This window comes from Sinohyriopsis cumingii, unplaced genomic scaffold, assembly GCF_028554795.1.
Source record: "Sinohyriopsis cumingii isolate HCF-2022 unplaced genomic scaffold, ASM2855479v2 utg000229l, whole genome shotgun sequence".
In the NCBI taxonomy this organism is placed as follows: Eukaryota; Metazoa; Mollusca; class Bivalvia; order Unionida; family Unionidae; genus Sinohyriopsis; species Sinohyriopsis cumingii.
Window position 1 is genome coordinate 7,457,886 of NW_028315879.1, and position 17,607 is coordinate 7,475,492.

The 17,607-nt window shown below is 35.0% G+C and overlaps 1 protein-coding gene across 1 annotated transcript; it reads left to right on the forward strand.

Annotated features, from left to right (window-relative positions):
• Positions 1 to 2,644: 2,644 nt before the first annotated feature.
• LOC149774507 (sigma non-opioid intracellular receptor 1-like) lies at positions 2,645 to 16,357 on the forward strand. Its single transcript, XM_089945139.1, has 4 exons — positions 2,645 to 2,864; positions 7,949 to 8,149; positions 10,315 to 10,407; positions 12,218 to 16,357. The coding sequence occupies exons 1-4, from the start codon at positions 2,723 to 2,725 to the stop codon at positions 12,460 to 12,462; spliced, it is 681 nt and encodes a 226-aa protein (XP_089801265.1). The 5' UTR covers positions 2,645 to 2,722; the 3' UTR covers positions 12,463 to 16,357.
• Positions 16,358 to 17,607: the final 1,250 nt, after the last annotated feature.

Here is a 17,607-nt window from a genome sequence, read left to right on the forward strand (position 1 = left end):
AGCAATGTTTTATTTAATAATGCACCCTGTGATGTATCGGAAGGACTAAAATACAGTGTTGGATTTTAACCAGAATGCTATATAGGTGTACTTCTGACATTTTCAGATAAACAGTTGGTACCAAAAGACCATCTTTTGGATACAAATCATGGTATTCACCAATATGTTATTTACTGTACATGTTTGTCAAGCGTTGTGTACATGAGGCTTCTCTCCTGAGTTATTTAATAGTGAGTTCATAGAGTGCGGACTTTTCTGGCAGTTTATTTTCATTACAGTTTCAGTCTTATCCACAAAGTTTTATAGATGTACAACCTGTTATAGTTAGCATTTTAGCTCATTGTTGTGTTTTATTCCATGTCTAAGAATACTGGTGATCTCATACTTTCAAAGACGTTATATCAGTCTTTATTATGTGAGTAGCATTCAGGCACACTGTCAATATAATCTAAAAGCGGTATTTAGGCAGCATTGGCAATATGATTAGCAAGATATATTCAGAGGCACTGGCAATGTAATCAGCAGGCAGTATTCAGGCCATTAGCAATATATGCGCAAGCAGTAGTCATGGACACTGGCAATATAATCAGCAAGTAGTATTCACGGTCACTGCAATATAATCAACAAGTAGTGTTCAGGCATTCTGGCAATACAGTCAGAAAGTACTCAAGATAATCAGCAAGTGGTATTCAGCACAATGACAATTTAATCAGCAAGTAGTAGTCAGGTACATTAGCAATATAATGGGCAAGTAGTATTCAGGCAAGCTGGCAATACAATCAGAAAGTACTCAAGAACATTGTCAATATAATCAGTAAGTGGTATTCGAGCACATTGTGAATAAAACCAGCAAACACTATTCAAGCGCACTGGCAATTTAATCAGCAAGTAGTATTAAGGTACATTGGCAGTATAATCAGCAAGCAGTATTCGGGCATGTTGGCGATATAATCAGCAAGCATAGTTAAACGAATATATTGCCTTGAAACAAAATTTTGTATTTTTTAACTTCTGGTGGCAGTATTTCTAAATCTAGTTCTTCGGGTAATATTTTTTCAGTTGTGTTTCTTCCGATTTCTTTTAATACTACAAACAGGTACTGTTTATCATAATTTGTTTGTAGTTTATATTTTTATTTATATAATCGGGTTATAAAAATGTAATAGCTAGTACAATAAAAGTTCAAAATCGTTACTATATGTCAAATTTATTTTCAAACATCTTTTTATTCATAATACAATTTTATCTAAGTATATTGTATAATGCAAGAAAATTAATAATAAAAAAGACAAAGTTTATAAAAATTTAAGCGATTTACAATTTGACTGCTTCAGATGAAGCTGGAACTCTGGTCAACATTTACAGTAAAATAAATACAAAATACATCTCCAGTGATCAGGTTATGGTTCTATATCGGTGGATGATACAAACGGTGTACAGAAGTCTGTCACAGCCCACCGATTCATATGGGAATGTTTCAATAGTGTCTTAACAATTTCTGTGGTTATAAATTACATTAATACTACTGTATTAATATTGCTTATGTTCGGTGCATGCCTATACCGTATTCATGTTTTCACACAACAAATAAAGTCATATTATGTTATGGATACTAGCAATCAATAACTCTCAAAAAATTGCCACTTACTATAAGTAATTTATTTGAAACACTCTATATAAAAAACACTGTGAGTATGCTATTCCTTACCTTAAGCTCTGAAATGCAAATATCTTAATTAAAAACATATCATTACAGACTGTTAAAAACACGATGAAACCATTTCTGGACAGTATTGAAGCACATCATTCCCGACCATCTAAAGCACCGAGGACGATAATCGTGACCTACTTCGAGCAGATCATTCGAAACCCTTTAAAACGCTATAGGTGTCCTATTTTAAACCATCCCAAACACTATAGATAACATCAAACGCACCACTTCCAAGTTTCATTCCCGGCGTCCAAAACATCGAGGACGATCATCTTGACTGGATATTGGGGAGGGAAGTTTCCAGGGTATCAGCCCCCCACCCGCTAAGAAAACCCAAACACCCCTTTAAAAAATGCACACACACATACACACACACACACACACACGGTCACTTGAAATTGGACTATCGTTTATTCTTGAGCACGGTTATTTGGGTATTATGCACACTTTGAAACAGAAACGTACTTTTTATTTTGGTGCCCTTTTGAGGGAAGTCAGGCCCTTTTGAAATTTTGGAAACACTCACAAACCATCCGCACCCCAAAAATTTAACATGATCCGGCCCTCTAAATCAGACCTTAGCTCTCGAGCACAGGTGCTCGACGCGAGCATGATTTTGAGAAGAAAAAAAACAAACAATAATCTGAAGGAAACAAAATCATACCGAGTGACAAAAATACCTTAGATTACCCCCATGACCCGTTCTGACATAGGACCCAATATATTATGATAGAAAGGGTCCTATGTCAAAACGGGTCATGGGGATAATCTAAGGTATTTTTGTCACTCTGTATGATTTTTTCCCTTTCAGATTATTATTTTTTCCTTCTCAACTTGAAGCTCGTGTCGAGCACATGCGCTCTCGAGTAGTTCGGAACATATGTTACGGTTCTCTTTTAAACGGAGGAATTTTAACACAAAACCGTTCAAATTCTTCTGCAGGTTTGGGTACGTTTAGTGTCCAGCAAGTGTCCACCGGTTCAAAAAGAAAACAAAGTGTTAACCGTAAAGATGGTTTTGGGTTTAATAAGAAATTTAATTAAAATGGCGATATTGGTGGCACTCCTGTTATTTTTGATTCAGTATTGGCTAAGAAATAAGTCGTACATCTTCAGTGACAAAGAAGTGGCTAATATAGCCATGAAATACGTTGGTGAGATAATGTAGCTGTGTCACGTTATATTTACGAAATTATCAAGAAATATATAGAAATTTAATGTTCTTTGTTTAACATGAGTATGCAGAATTGAAAAAGTAACTCATTTTTATGTTTCACAGGAAACATTCAAACACGTACACAATCCAAGATTTTTAATTTTGGTCTTTTATAACTTCTTGTTTTCATGCTGAAATTTGCACATGCTTATATAGGAATGTTTTCTGAACATTCATCTTTACGAATAATTGATTTTTTAAAAATGTTTTCCGTGTAAATCTGAAACAGTTCTGTACATTTGTATAAAGTGTCCATTTTCTGTTTGAAATTTTAAAAAATGAGACGTCTCGCCTGATATTTGTTTTTTTTGGTGTGATGCCAAAAATATAAATATCAGGGAAGACGTATTACACTATAGGACTATCTTGAGCCTTATACAATTTGAAATTTGTATGTTATTATTTGTTATGTTATTATAGGTTAATAATGGCTTGATGAGGTTGTTATGCTGTCACTGTGGTATGTGTGGGGTGGGGTGCTTCCAATATTTTATTTAAATTATTATAGAAGTCCCACCCAGGCTTCATTTTGATTAGAAGTTAAATTAGTGAAAGATAGATGTAAAGCTCCGAGCCCCCAGTCAGCAATGCTGATGGTTAAATGATTGAATATACAAAAAAAAGTGAAATTCAATGAATATCAATTTAATGACAATTCAATAGTCAAATGATTTCAACTTCCCAAGTACTCTCCTTTTGCTTGACCCTAGGATAGCCTATTGCATCATTTGATAGTAGTGTGAGATAGATTTCCACCTGTCCTTGTATTCTACTCATCTGTGTATTCTTCTCTCCTATTCCTCCAATTCCTTCTCAACTTCCTCCTGACTTTCTCCAAATTCCTTTTCTTCCTTGACTTCTCTATACTCCTCCTTCTCCACTTTCTCCTCCTTGACCCCTTTTTCTCCTCCTTAACTCTCCACCAACTAGACTTGTCGACTCAACTGCTATGCTAGTATCACTTCCGTCTCCCCTCTTAGAGACTCGGGACTTAACTGAACCGAAAGTTCAGTCCCCCAGATTGGATTGAAATTGTTACCACACCCTCTATCTCAATTCTGATTGGATGTCGCTTTGATTCGATCGAATCAAACTTAGCAGATGATGTCCTTCTTGCTTCCATGTGGGGATGGATTTAAAGCATGTCCCGTTTCCCTCTTGTCGGTTTCTCTGATCTTAGGAAAAAGCTGTAGCACATCGGTGGAAAGTAGCTTGATCTAATGCCTGTGCTGATCCAAGATGCCAGATCTTCTCTCAGGTCATGGTAACCTTGTGTAAGAAATTAACTCTAGTCTGTGGCAATGTTCATACATCAAACATGGCTTGTAATAGTACCTTAGTTTATACATGACTTACAAACTGGAGCTGAGCAAATGTGACAAATTCAATTTTCAGATAATCAAACTAAGAAAAAAGAACAAGTATGAATGAAAAAGACTGCTTCTAAGACTCTGATATACACACGGAACCTATAATCCGTTTAAACAGTCCTGATTTGCACACTTAATCATTAATGCTCATGGTATACTATAACCCCTGGGCAGTTTATACAGTTAATAAACTGGGACTATCTTGACTCATATAAAATTTGAAATTTGTGTATCAGTGATATGGGGTAATATTACTATTGCTAAGTTTCTGAGAGTAATATAATTTGTATAGTCTAACAGAAAACGCTTTGTGATTTCTGGTTCACCGCATGAATATCTATTGCTAGATGACAAAAGGGTATTGCTAATGCACAGCCTTGGGAATGCGCTTGCTTCAGTGTTCATTCTAAGATTTTGATGAAATTTGCTGAGAAGCTTCTTCTTGACGGCTGAGATGAGTTCTATTCTGCACATATTTCTTTCATTTATGGCCTTTGATGGTCTTATCATGTACATTGCTAAAACTCAACATTGCAAACCCTCCAGCTTCTAAATTTTTCATGCAGTTAGATTCCAACCAAATTTTGCAGTGAAGATATTTCTTTGCAATAAGATAGGATAAGTTTGATGATGAGCATATTCTGCACACGCTATATTTGTTGGAGTTATTGCCCTTGATCGTCCTTGCATTGGCACTGTTAACTCATAGCCATGTAAACACTCACACAATGCATCCAATATACACTTTGGTCCTTTAGCATCAGGCAGGGATGACTCTGGACCTTGCCATTGTTGCAAATTGTGATTTTTTTACTTATTGGCAACAGAATATACCATCTGACAATTTTTTTGTGGTGAGAACTTTATTAATGCCATCACCATCCCTGATCAGGGCACATTATCAATATTAGTGGCAACTTCTTATTTATTTGTTTGAGTATTGCTTTAAAAAAAAAAGTATAGCCAATTCATTTATCGGAGATTAGCTTTTTTATTACTGCACAAACACAAATCATAGGTTACAGTCCTTGTTTCTATACATATCCCAAAACAAATAAATCATAAGTTAATTATTATTTATCATTTTTGGCTCAGAGTGATTTAAATTGCTCCATGCGCATAGTGTAGTGTCCATTCTGTATTACCAAATGTAGTTTCTACTGCTAAAATAGGGAGGACACTCAGATTTGGGTAAATGATTAGGCTTTTTATATTGTTCCACTGATGGTAACACTTAAGATAATAGTTGGCAATGCTTTCTAAAGGAAAAGGCAAGTTTTTCAGGTAATGTTTCAGATGTTAATATAACCTCTCCTGTGACATATTAATTAAAGAAACTTAAGAAAAATGTTAAAAGGATTATTTTAACAGTATGTTTATGATAGCAAAGTGGACTATGAATAGCGATAACACTTGGTTTTTATGATAGTCAAGTAGACCATGAATAGCGATAACACTTGATTTTTTATGATAGCAAAGTGGACCATGAATAGCAATAACACTTGATTTTTTATGATAGCAAAGTGGACTATGAATAGCGATAACACTTGGTTTTTATGATAGCAAAGTGGACCATGAATAGCGATAACACTGGAGTTTTTTATGATAGTCAAGTGGACCATGAATAGCGATAACACTGGAGTTTTTTTATAATAGCAAATTGTACCATGACTAGACTAGCCATAAAATGGGAGTTTGTTTATGATAGAAAAGTGGACCATAAATAGTCATAACACTGGAGTTTTTTATGATAGCAAAGTGGACCATGACTAGCCATAACACTGGAGTTTTTTATGATAGCAAAGTGGACCATGAATGGCAAATTTGTTTATGTAAGGAAAGATGACTGTGAACAGCCATAACACTGGAGTTTATGTTTACATATGAGCTTATGTAAATTAATATCATGCAAAATGCCAAGCCACTAATATTGTCAGTACTTTGATTTCTGTCTTTTAACTTAGATACATAATATTACTACTGTGTTAGAAAGATAGACCAGGATCCATTTAATTAATTTATTTTGAGGTCTAAGGCATTTTTCTGATGCTCTGCTCTGTTCCATTTTGCACTGAACTTACAGTGATGGAAATTTTTAAAGCATTCCCCGTGGAACATATCTTTATTGATAGGTGTTGTCATAAGACCTTGTTTTCTGATCTGTCCATTGAGTTGTACTAATTGCACTGCAATGAGCTTTCTTTGTGATCTGTTCTTTGTGTTTCTCTAGTGCTTCTCTAATCAACTTGCTTTACAATCAGTATTCTGTGTCACTCTTGTGCCATTCCAATGAGCTTGCTTTACAGTTGGTACTTTGTGTCTTTCTTGTACCATTCCAGTGAGCTTGTTTTACAGTTGGTGCTATATGTCACTCTTGTACAATTCTAATGAACTTGCTTTACAATTGGTGCTTTGTGTCACTCTTGTGCCATTCTAATGAACTTGTTTTACTTTTGGTAATTTGTGTCACTCTTGTGCCATTCCACTGAGGTTGCTTTACAGTTGGTGCTTTGTGTCTTTCTTGTACCATTCCAATGAGCTTGCTTTACAGTTGGTTGTTTGTGTCACTCTTGTGCCATTCTAATGAGTTTGCTTTACTATTAGCACCTTGTGTCACATTATTACCACTCTAGCTAGCTTGCTTTACTATTGGTACTTTGTGTTGCTCTTTTACCATTCTAATGAACTTGCTTTACTTTTGGAAATTTGTGTCACTCTTGTGCCATTCCACTGAGCTTGCTTTACAATTGGTGTTTTGTGTCACTCTTGTACCATTCTAAAGAGTTTGCTTTACTATTGGTAGTTGTATCACATTGGTTCCCCTCTAATAACCTTGATTTACAGTTGCTGTTTTGTGTCATTTTTGTGCCATTCAAATCATGCTTTGCAATCAGTACTTTGTGTCACTCACATGCCAGTCTAATGCTGTTGCTTTGTGAACAGGTTTATGTGCTGCTCTACATCCAAGCTAATGAGCTGTACTTGTATTTAAAATTCCTTAGGTATGTGAGTTAGCTACATTTTACTTTAATTAATTTTATATTTATTTATACAACTTATCTTCAATAGTGTCGTATGCACTGACCCTGAAAAGCTGAGCATTTTCTCCTGTAAATACCAGAGACCTGGTTCCTACATCATAACACTTTAATCAGCATTATGGGTAAGATATTTTACTGCAGACTGGTAAGCTTGCTTATATTTTTGAGCATCAAGCCATTTGAATGGTCTGAATATTATTTAATAGGATGTAGAGTTGAGTAATGTTTACTGGTGATGGGGCCAGGAGCTGTGAGTCAAACATGAAACTGAACACATACAAAGCAAGTATTTTACCATTATAATGTCCAGGCCACTTATGAACAAGGGGTATGGGACAGGTACATGATTGATAGATTCCAATATGATGTATGATAACAGAAGGTTAAAGATCATACCGAAAGGGATGAGAAATTAATATGGATATCTGGAACTATAGGTTGTTTTTTCTTAGGTAGATGACACAATTACACATCCTCTTTAATTGTTGCCTACTAAGTACATGCTTTTGATAGAATACCATGTGTGTGATGGTGTGAACAAGAAAATCCTGCACAGAATTCATCTTTTATACAATTGCTTTTAAAAGTGTCTTGGCATTTTTTTATTTTAGGAAAAAATCCTCATTCAGCTTATCAAGAGATCACTGAACATTTTCTGACACAGTACAGTGGCCATATTTTACCTGCTGAAGATTTGCAATGGATATTCATGAATGCTGGGGGATGGATGGGATCCATTTGCATCCTTCATGCCTCAATAACAGAGTATGTTCTTTTCTTTGGCACAGGTGTCAACACATCAGGCAACTCAGGTAAATATGCATGCAGTAGGTTAATTTTTAATACGTATAATTTAACCAAAGAATTGATGAATTGCAAAGATAACCATGCTGCAAACATAGCATTTCTGTAAACCCATTGTTTTTCTCCAGAAAATTTTGTCATCTTATTAGAAGGTTATTTTCTTTAGTTGATTATGACAATTTCACGCAATTGAGATGCAAAATATTGAAGTAATTTTTTTTGGTATTTATACATGTTATAGAGCTTAATATATGTGCTTAATGTATGTACACATGTGTGTTGATCTTAATGACACATCAGCACAATAATAGCTATATAATACCAAGCAAAAGCAAATTAGCATAACAGTCAAGTTTTGCTATAATTCGTTGGAAGACAAACCCCTCAGATGAAAAGTAAATATGTGGCATGAGGTTATAGATAAAAGGTGACAGTGTTGCAAAAAATCCCATAAAAAATGGTGAATATGGGTAGAATCATTAAAAGACAAGGTCAACCATTTTTCCTTTTCAGGTGTGTTTTTAAAAAAAGAGAGCTCAGACAAAATGCTATCATTGAACACTTCCCCCAACTTACTAGGTTGCCATCATTTGTTGCCTCTATGACATGCAGTAGCACACATCAGGCATTATTCAGTATTCCGGAGCCTACATGGGTTTGGTGATAATGCAGTTTAAATTGTATAGGTGTATAAACATTAGGATTTGTTAGGTTATCTTACACCACTGTAGTACAACAATGGTCATTACATAGCAGTTCATACTTTGTCCATGACAGAATTTGCTTCCATCCAAGTACTAATTGAACACATTTACATGTTGGGCATTTCAAGCATAAGTTGAAATATGACTAACATTCAGTTATCATAATATTGTAGCACTGGCAAACAGGTGACATCCATTCACCAAATATTCCCACAGGTATGGGTAGTAGCAAATTATAATCCATTACCTGTTGGTTGAGATTTGATTCCATAACCTGTTGGACAAGACCCTATTCCATTTTTTGTTGGATGAGACCAAATTCCATTTCCTGTTGGACAAGACCAAGTTACATTTCTTTTATTGATGTTGCTTGATTAGATGAAGCTTTTCTTTTTGTTATGATTTCTATTTTAACTTCTCAAAATATACAGAAAGTGACTTAAGTATGTTCTTGCTCAGATCTGGAGATGATCATGGTAACAGTTTGATAAAGACAGCAGCATTTGAACATCAGTATGTATGGCAGTCTGCCGATCAGTATGTATGACACTCTGTCCATCAGTATGTATGACAGTCTGTCCATCAGTATGTATGACACTGTCCATCAGTATGTATTTCAGTCTGTCCATCAGTATGTAGGACAGTCTGTCCATCAGTATGTATGACACTCTGTCCATCAGTATGTATGGCAGTCTGTCCATCAGTATGTGTGGCAGTCTGTCCATCAGTATGTATGGCAGTCTGCCCATCAGTATGTATGACACTCTGTCCATCAGTATGTATGGCAGTTTATCCATCAGTATGTATGAGTGTTCATCAGTATATACAACATATCTATCAGTGTGTGTAACATTCTGTCCATCAGTATGTATGACAGTCTGTCCATCAGTATGTATGACACTGTCCATCAGTATGTATTTCAGTCTGTCCATCAATATGTATGGCAGTCTGTCCATCAGTATGTATGACACTCTGTCCATTAGTATGTATGGCAGTCTGTCCATCAGTATGTATGGCAGTCTGCCCATCAGTATGTATGACACTGTCCATCAGTATGTATGGCAGTTTATCCATCAGTATGTATGAGTGTTCATCAGTATGTACAACATATCTATCAGTGTGTGTAACATTCTGTCCATCAGTATGTATTTCAGTTTGTCCATCAGTATGTATGACAGTCTGTCCATCAGTATGTATGTCAGTCTGTCCATCAGTATTTCAGTCTGTCCATCAGTATGTACAACATATCTATCAGTGTGTATGACATTTTGTCCATCAGTATGTATTTCAGTCTGTCCATCAGTATGTAGGACAGTCTGTCCATCAGTATGTAGGACAGTTTGTCCATATATCCATTAGTATGTATGACAGTCTGTCCATCCATTACACCTTGGTTAGATTTTGTGTCTAAGCCAGTTTTCATGCAATTATTAAAAAGATAAGTTAATAAAAGAGATGTTCTTTTCCAGGTCGATACTGGGCCAATATTTCTGACACCATCCTAACTGGCTCATTCAGACAATGGAAGGAAGGAGAACTGAAAAGCACAGTTTTTGGACCAGGTCTTTGTTTTTGTTTCTGTTGTTTTTCATTAAATTAATAGATCTGCCAGGCAAAATATGAGAGATCCTTGCTTGCTTGCTCACCCACCAGCCAACTTGCCTGCTCACTTAGTCAATCTATCAATCAATCAATCAGTCAACAAGAGATGTGAACTTATTGTTAGACAATTGGTTGTAAATATGACAGGTAGTGGAAAGAGTAAATGCTAGGTGTAAAAATACTTTCTGTCAGTGTATATAGTCAAATAAATAATGGACCTATTTCAGGGTTTTACAAGTTGACTAGCTTTTTGCCCGTGTATGAAGACAGATAAACAGATGGCTATATAAGGGTTTTGGTGTAGCTAGATTTTCAGGTTTGAAAGAGAAAGAGAAGGAGAATGTTTGGGTACAGGACCTTTAAATGAAAAATTCTGCCATGTGACAGTTGTGCCAGTGAAATCTTTGTGTATTACATGATTTCTGCTTAACCTAGTTAAGACATGTCATGAGATGAGGTGAGAGATCACCATTATGTACAGGGTTACCTAAATGTATGTCATGAGATGAGTTGAGAGATGATGACATGAGCAGTATACCAAGGTTTCACTTACCAGTTTTGATGATGATAATATTCATGTTTAGCTAATAGTGGCTTAATTTTTTGTGTGTAGTTTTTAAAAGAAGAAATGTGATCGATACCAGCCTTCGCATTATAAGTAGGTATGCAAATTATCCAGACATTTTAAAATTAGGGAGTAGTGTCCATGTACTGCTCGGATATCACAAAATGTGGGTAGGAAAAATTTAGTTCTATGTGACAAAATCGGTATTAGGGAGTTAGACTGTGAGACAACCAAAAATTAAATGACATTTTTCCTTATGTATGAGATATCACAGGTAAAAAGCACTGGACATAATTTAGAGATAGCCATCATGTACAGGGTAACCCAAATGGACATGTCATGAGATGAGGTGAGATCACCATTATGTACAGGGTAACCTAAATGTATGTTATGAGATGAGTTGAGAGATAGCCATTATGTATTGGGTCATGTAAATGGACATGTCATGAAATGGGTTGAGAGATAGCCATTATATATGGACATGTCATGAGATGAGGTTAGAGATAGCCATTATATATGGACATATATATGGACATGTCATGAGATGAGGTTAGAGATAGCCATTATGTATTGGGTCATATCAATGGGCATGAGATGGGGTGAAGAAAGGAAGGAGATCAATAAATGAGTATGACATAAAGAATTTTGTAGCATTCTGAATAAACACAATATACAATATGTATATATCTGTGTATTTTATCTAAACCAATAAAACACTTTAGAACTGTCAAGAGTTAAGACATAAATGTGTATATTTTTTATCTCATAGTCAAATAGGTCTTAATTTTGAAAATTTAAGATCATACATCTGTATGAATTTAAAGCAATAATCGCATGTAATTTTCCTCCACATCTTTTCAGACGCTGCACTTTGATCATATCACTTGACTGTTATATACAATTTCTTATGCATTATGGATCATTTTTCAGTGACCACTGACCACATTGAGCAAGTGGCATCGTGATTGCAAAATAAAATAGGATGATCCGAATTTGTCATGTGCAGACATATGGCCTTAATTTAAAGATAACCAATAATGCAGGTTCTTCTTTAAATATGTTACCCAATCATAATATCTTAGGAGAACTACTACTGCCTCACAAGAAGCTTGTCCCTGGCATTGAGCAAGTGAATTTGTATAGCCCTGCTTTGTTCACAGAGGCTCATACTTTCTGATATTTACAGGTATTTTTCTTTTTCACAGGTGAGACAGTATACCATTACTGGGGAGAGGCTTCAGCTGTTGAATGGACTGCAGAAACTTGGATGGTAGAGTATGGTCGTGGATTCATTCCCTCCACACTGGGATTTGCACTTGCAGATACAATTTTTTCAACACAGGACTTTGTTACATTGTTCTATATTTTGAGAGTATACTCAAAAGCACTTTTATTAGAAGCTGGTACAGCACTGACAGATGTTAAGGCCTTTTTCAGAGAAAGTTTGTGATAAAACTCGAGAGATAAATTATTTTCATTATGCCATAATGTCTTTCATCACTGATGTTACATTGTTCCATGTGTCAGAAGTATACTTGAAAGCACTTTTATTAGAAGCTGGTACAGCTTTGATGGTTCTTAAGGCCTTCTTAAGAAAATTTTGTGATAAAACTCTCAGGGGACCAGTAAGTTTCCTTGTGCCATATTTTCATTTATCTGTATATTAGAAGTATACTCATTGCACTTTTATTAGATCCTGGTACAGCTCCAAGAGATCTTAGGAGAAAGTTTGTGATAAAATTTATAGCAGAGAAATAATTTCATTGTGCTGATGTCACCAGTATGTTATTATGAACTTTTTAATTTTTATGACAAACAAGCCATAATAAACTTCTGTGGACATGTGAAATTGGCTTGTTGCAAAGATAATTTTCATTCAAGAGTGTTTGTCAATATCCAAATTGTAGCTACCATTAAATTCAAATTTTTTGTTGGGAGCCATAGTAGCTAGTAGAGCAGTGAAATCATAGTTGGAGACAGTCATGAGTTCAGTACCCAGTTGGGCAGCCCAAAACATGTCACTTGAAAATCATAATGGTTTACTCCCTAACTCAGACTCAGTCATATTTAAAACAACCCCAGCCCCGAACAGTTTCCACTAACCTTAGCAAAGAAACCAAAAAACCCGCAACAGATGTTTCTCTACCACTATGGGTGTAAATGCCTGTAATCTGTAGTCGGAATAAACAGTATACAGCTTATTCCTCATGTGTTTGGGGGAGTTCATACAGTTGATTGTCATACAGGCAATAATAAGCTATACATATTGGCTATTATAGAGTTAAAATGCCTGTACTCCCATTGAGACCAAGATAGTAATCCCTACCCCAGCTAGATCATTCAGAATTACTAAAAACCAATTCAAAAAAGTTAAGTGCATTGCAATTTGGTACCAGCCATCTTCACATATGATAAAGATAATTATTTCCTCAAACATGCAATCAAAAATCTCTGGTCTGTTATCAAACTGAGTCTCCCAGAGATTTTTCAACTGATATTTGCATAGAAGGTTGGTTATTAACTCAGTAACCAATTAATAAGAGCTAAGTTTTCTAGCAAACGCCCTGGCCTTACTGAAAAATCTTTCACAAACAAAGTATTAGATTGTGAGACCATTTTTTGCAGTTCTGCAGTAAAATGGATGAATCTAAAATGTTCAAAAGTTCATTTACTAACCTCAAATATAAATCAAAACTTAGAAGACACTGTACCACACATAATGTCATCTATTAACTCACCTGCACAAAATGTGGTAAACAATATGTAGGTGAAACAGAAAGGAAATTCCAGAAAAATAACAGCATAAAACGTTGCATAATAATGAGGTATTATCACATATAATATATGGATGTTATATGAAATTGACAATAAATAATTCATATTTATTACAAGAAACTTTTTTATTTTCATCAGTTCCAATTTTGGAAAGTTATGTTGTAAATAATAAAATGATATTGGCTACTCAGCTCTACTGTAGTTATACTTAGTACAAGCTGTAATGAAGTACAAGCTGTAACAAAGAGTAACATCTTTCTTTAGATTATTCATGGGTAATTAGAGATCTGTGTCACTATCGTATATAACTATTCTTTTCTTTGGAGGAGGTGAAACTGTGTGTGACATACTTGTGTTGTCTTTAATATTGATTGTAAAATTACCCCCATGCATAATAGACCCTCCAAAAACGGACTCTAGCAGAAAACCATGTGCTAAACTTTCAAGTTCACGGATTCTTTGAACATTTATTTTTCTGTCCTGGAAATATGGCAAGTGCTACAGTGAAATTTGCTTATGGATTAATGTGTTGACGGATAAATGATTTTTTCTGGCTGGTAAGTGCATTATATTTCATTAAATAGTGTAGATATATTTTTTATTCAACCAGGGCACAATAGTGATTCTTAACAAAATTAGAATAAAGCATGTTTTATATAACACTTTTATGGCTGTTACTAAGTTTTTCGTAGTTGTTAAGACAGTTGGGAGGCTGTGAAGTGTATAGGTCTATAGTCTACATGCATGGATAAGTTTTTTCTGTTATAGTTCATTTCACACGGCATTGAGAATTTTATCCTATCTGTAGCACAGTCATTTTTCTGTGTGGAATGAAATAGCATAATACCAAAATATGCGTTTGTGTCTTTGTCTCTCTCAAAATATTTTTATGGTGTGTTCTCAAAGATGGATTTACCTTAAGTTACTGTTTTTGTTATAGATTTGTTGCTGTTGTTGTTTGATTTTTGTACAACTACGTCAGGCAGAGCAGAAGACAACAAGGGTTTCTTTTTTTTTAAAGTAGTTCTGAGCACATGGACACCTTGACTGAGATGACTGGTCTGAGATGACTAGACTGAGATAAGGAAAGTAAGGTTAGCAAAACAGCTGGATTTCTCTGTCACATGGGTGAGAAATTTGGTACTTATTATGGTCATGATCTAAAGGATGCAAATGTTGACAAATCTCTGAGCTTCCAGGACTTTTATAGGATTTATTGCCCTTTGTTACTTTCAGCTGGATGCAATGAAGGCTACTCAGGGATCGTTCTGCGCTTTGCCAATGTCATAAATTGTGATTCTTTTCCTTATTGGCAACAAAATATACCATCTGGCGAATTTTTGGGCTACAACATTTTTGGCTGTTACAATTTTTATATACAGCCTTAGGTATGGAGTGGAGAAATTCCAAGGCACTATGACAGGAAGCCAAAAAGTTGGATAAAAAATTGCACTGGAATCTATTGTTAATAAACCAATCCTTTGTTCATATTGGCATTGTTATAATCTGCTTATGCTGATCTCTGGTCTTAGTACTCCTGTCTGCCATAAGATAACCAAAATAGTCATGCTACCTGACTAGCTACAATCAACCATCTCTGAAGGCAGGAACGGGAATGACTACAATCAACTAGATGAGGCATTAATTTTATCTTTTTGAAAAAGATACCACAAAAAATAGTTTTGCTAAAATTTAAAAGAAAACTGATTACCCAAAAATGTCCTTTAAATCATCAATCATTCTGTATATACACTAATGTCTGTCTCAATGTTCTATAATTATTTGATGCTGCTGCAGCAATAACAAATGGGCATTTGTTTGGTCCTTCAAAGAGAGCCTTTAGTGGTGCCTTCAGTAACACATGCACCTTCATCAAAGCAAGCCAAAGATCTTTGATCAAATGAAGTCATCAACAAACTTAAATATAAGCATTGTTTCACTTTTAATAATGATTGGAACATATTTATTATGCCGAGAAAGTTTCCTCATTGCAACAAAACAGTTATTGCTTACGATCACTACCAATGGCAACATAAAAATACAAATTAATGTTACAGTATTTTGAAACAGTAGATATCTGTCCATCAAGTTAAATGAAGGTGGGACATATTGCAAAAATGTTTGTTAAATGTCTTCACTTGTTTACATGTTTACATTTCCCTATGAATAACCTCATCCCCTTGGCAGCTTTGGCATCATGGTACATGTATAGTTCTCTCTGGCTGATCAAAATTTATGCCAGTTTAAGTACATGTACAGGTAGCATGTAAACAACTATATAGCCATGTGCTACTAGGATAATGAATATCAGAGTGAATTGTTTCGCAAAGTTTTTGTTGACAATGGGATATAGATTCAAAAAATATATGTGTGTGTGTGTTGTTGTTTTCTAACAGGATTTGACTGATACATGAATTTTCTTACATGTGATTTAATACTCAAATTCATGGATTTTTCATTTACATGTACATTATTGAACACATTGTGGAGTGTACTACACAAATATTAAGTTGTCAGTATACATGTATATTTCCGATTAGTTGTCTTCATTTAATAAAAAATTCAATTGTGATATTCTTTCTCTGTTAATCCTTGTCATGACATGTCACTTCTTAAAAATTTCACTTGACTGCTTAATTTCAATTTATTTAAATCTCCTCCCCTTACTTATCTAAACATCTGCTCTTGTCAACAATACTACCTTGGTCCCGAGGATGTTGAGATAAATGGATAGAACTGTATTATGAAAATGAAGACATTTTTGAGGTTGGAGATTTTTGGGGTGACAACGTTTTTAAAGCCAGCACCAACCCTGTTACTCTTGCATTTTTTTAGCTGTACTGGTCATAACCCAGAAGAGCTTATGTATGTTGTCTATCATCCGTCATCCATCCACTGGTTAGTACAAGTTTATTATTGCAACTACTCCTAATCTACTACAAGGATTTCTTTGAAACCTAATACACACATACACAGTCATCCCCAGATTTAGTTAATCCTGAAATAAAACAGTGCCACATGGACATCATCTTGAAGCATGAATAGATGATAATATTGGCATGGTGGTTTCTGTAAAAGACTTCTGATGTCAGGTAAATGAAAATGGTGCTGAATCTCCAGCATCCAGCATGGCTGCCTTGAAATTTATCTTTTTGCTGCTCCTCCTCATGAAAAATCATATTTATATTGGGGGGGGGTGTTTACTTATAATGTCTTCTTTATCCTAAATGTGAAAGGTGACAATATAACATCCTCTAGCTCCCATGGCAGACAAATTGAAAATCATATCACTAGCAGTAATGAATGAATTTGTCTTCTAATATAGATTCATCTCCATGATTAGGGATTCTGGAGGAGCAGGTGTATATAGATATATAAATTAGCAAATTTCTTACCATTCCTCTGGTTTATCCTTGCATTTTCTACTGATACTTTTTAAAAAATCCCTTTAATATCCCTATATTTTTAACGGGAGAGGTACATGCCAATTTTCTTACCAATTTTTTTGTTACTGTACTAGTCGTACAGATCAGAAGAGAATATGTGATGACCTGGTGTCTCATATCCATTCCTTTGCACAAGTTATTGATACTTCTCATGAACTAATTGAGAATTGCCATTATACACATGTTCTTCACAAGATCTAGTGGGCCATAAATGAAAATGGTGCCCCTTGGACATCAATAAAGCCATGATAGTAGCTATTTTTGAAAATCTTGTCACCATTTAACCAGAATGGATGGTTGAATGAGCATGGGATTTTCACTGAATGATTTTTTAAAATGTCTGTTTGATATTAACCCTTTACCTCATGCTAGTG

Bases quoted from the DNA above. Each gene is read 5' to 3' on its own strand.
- LOC149774507 (XM_089945139.1), top strand. From the start codon at position 2,723: ATGGTTTTGGGTTTAATAAGAAATTTAATTAAAATGGCGATATTGGTG. The intron at 2,865-7,948 runs GTGAGATAATGT...TTTTTATTTTAG, and splicing joins TATAGCCATGAAATACGTTG to GAAAAAATCCTCATTCAGCT. The intron at 10,408-12,217 runs GTCTTTGTTTTT...TCTTTTTCACAG, and splicing joins AAGCACAGTTTTTGGACCAG to GTGAGACAGTATACCATTAC.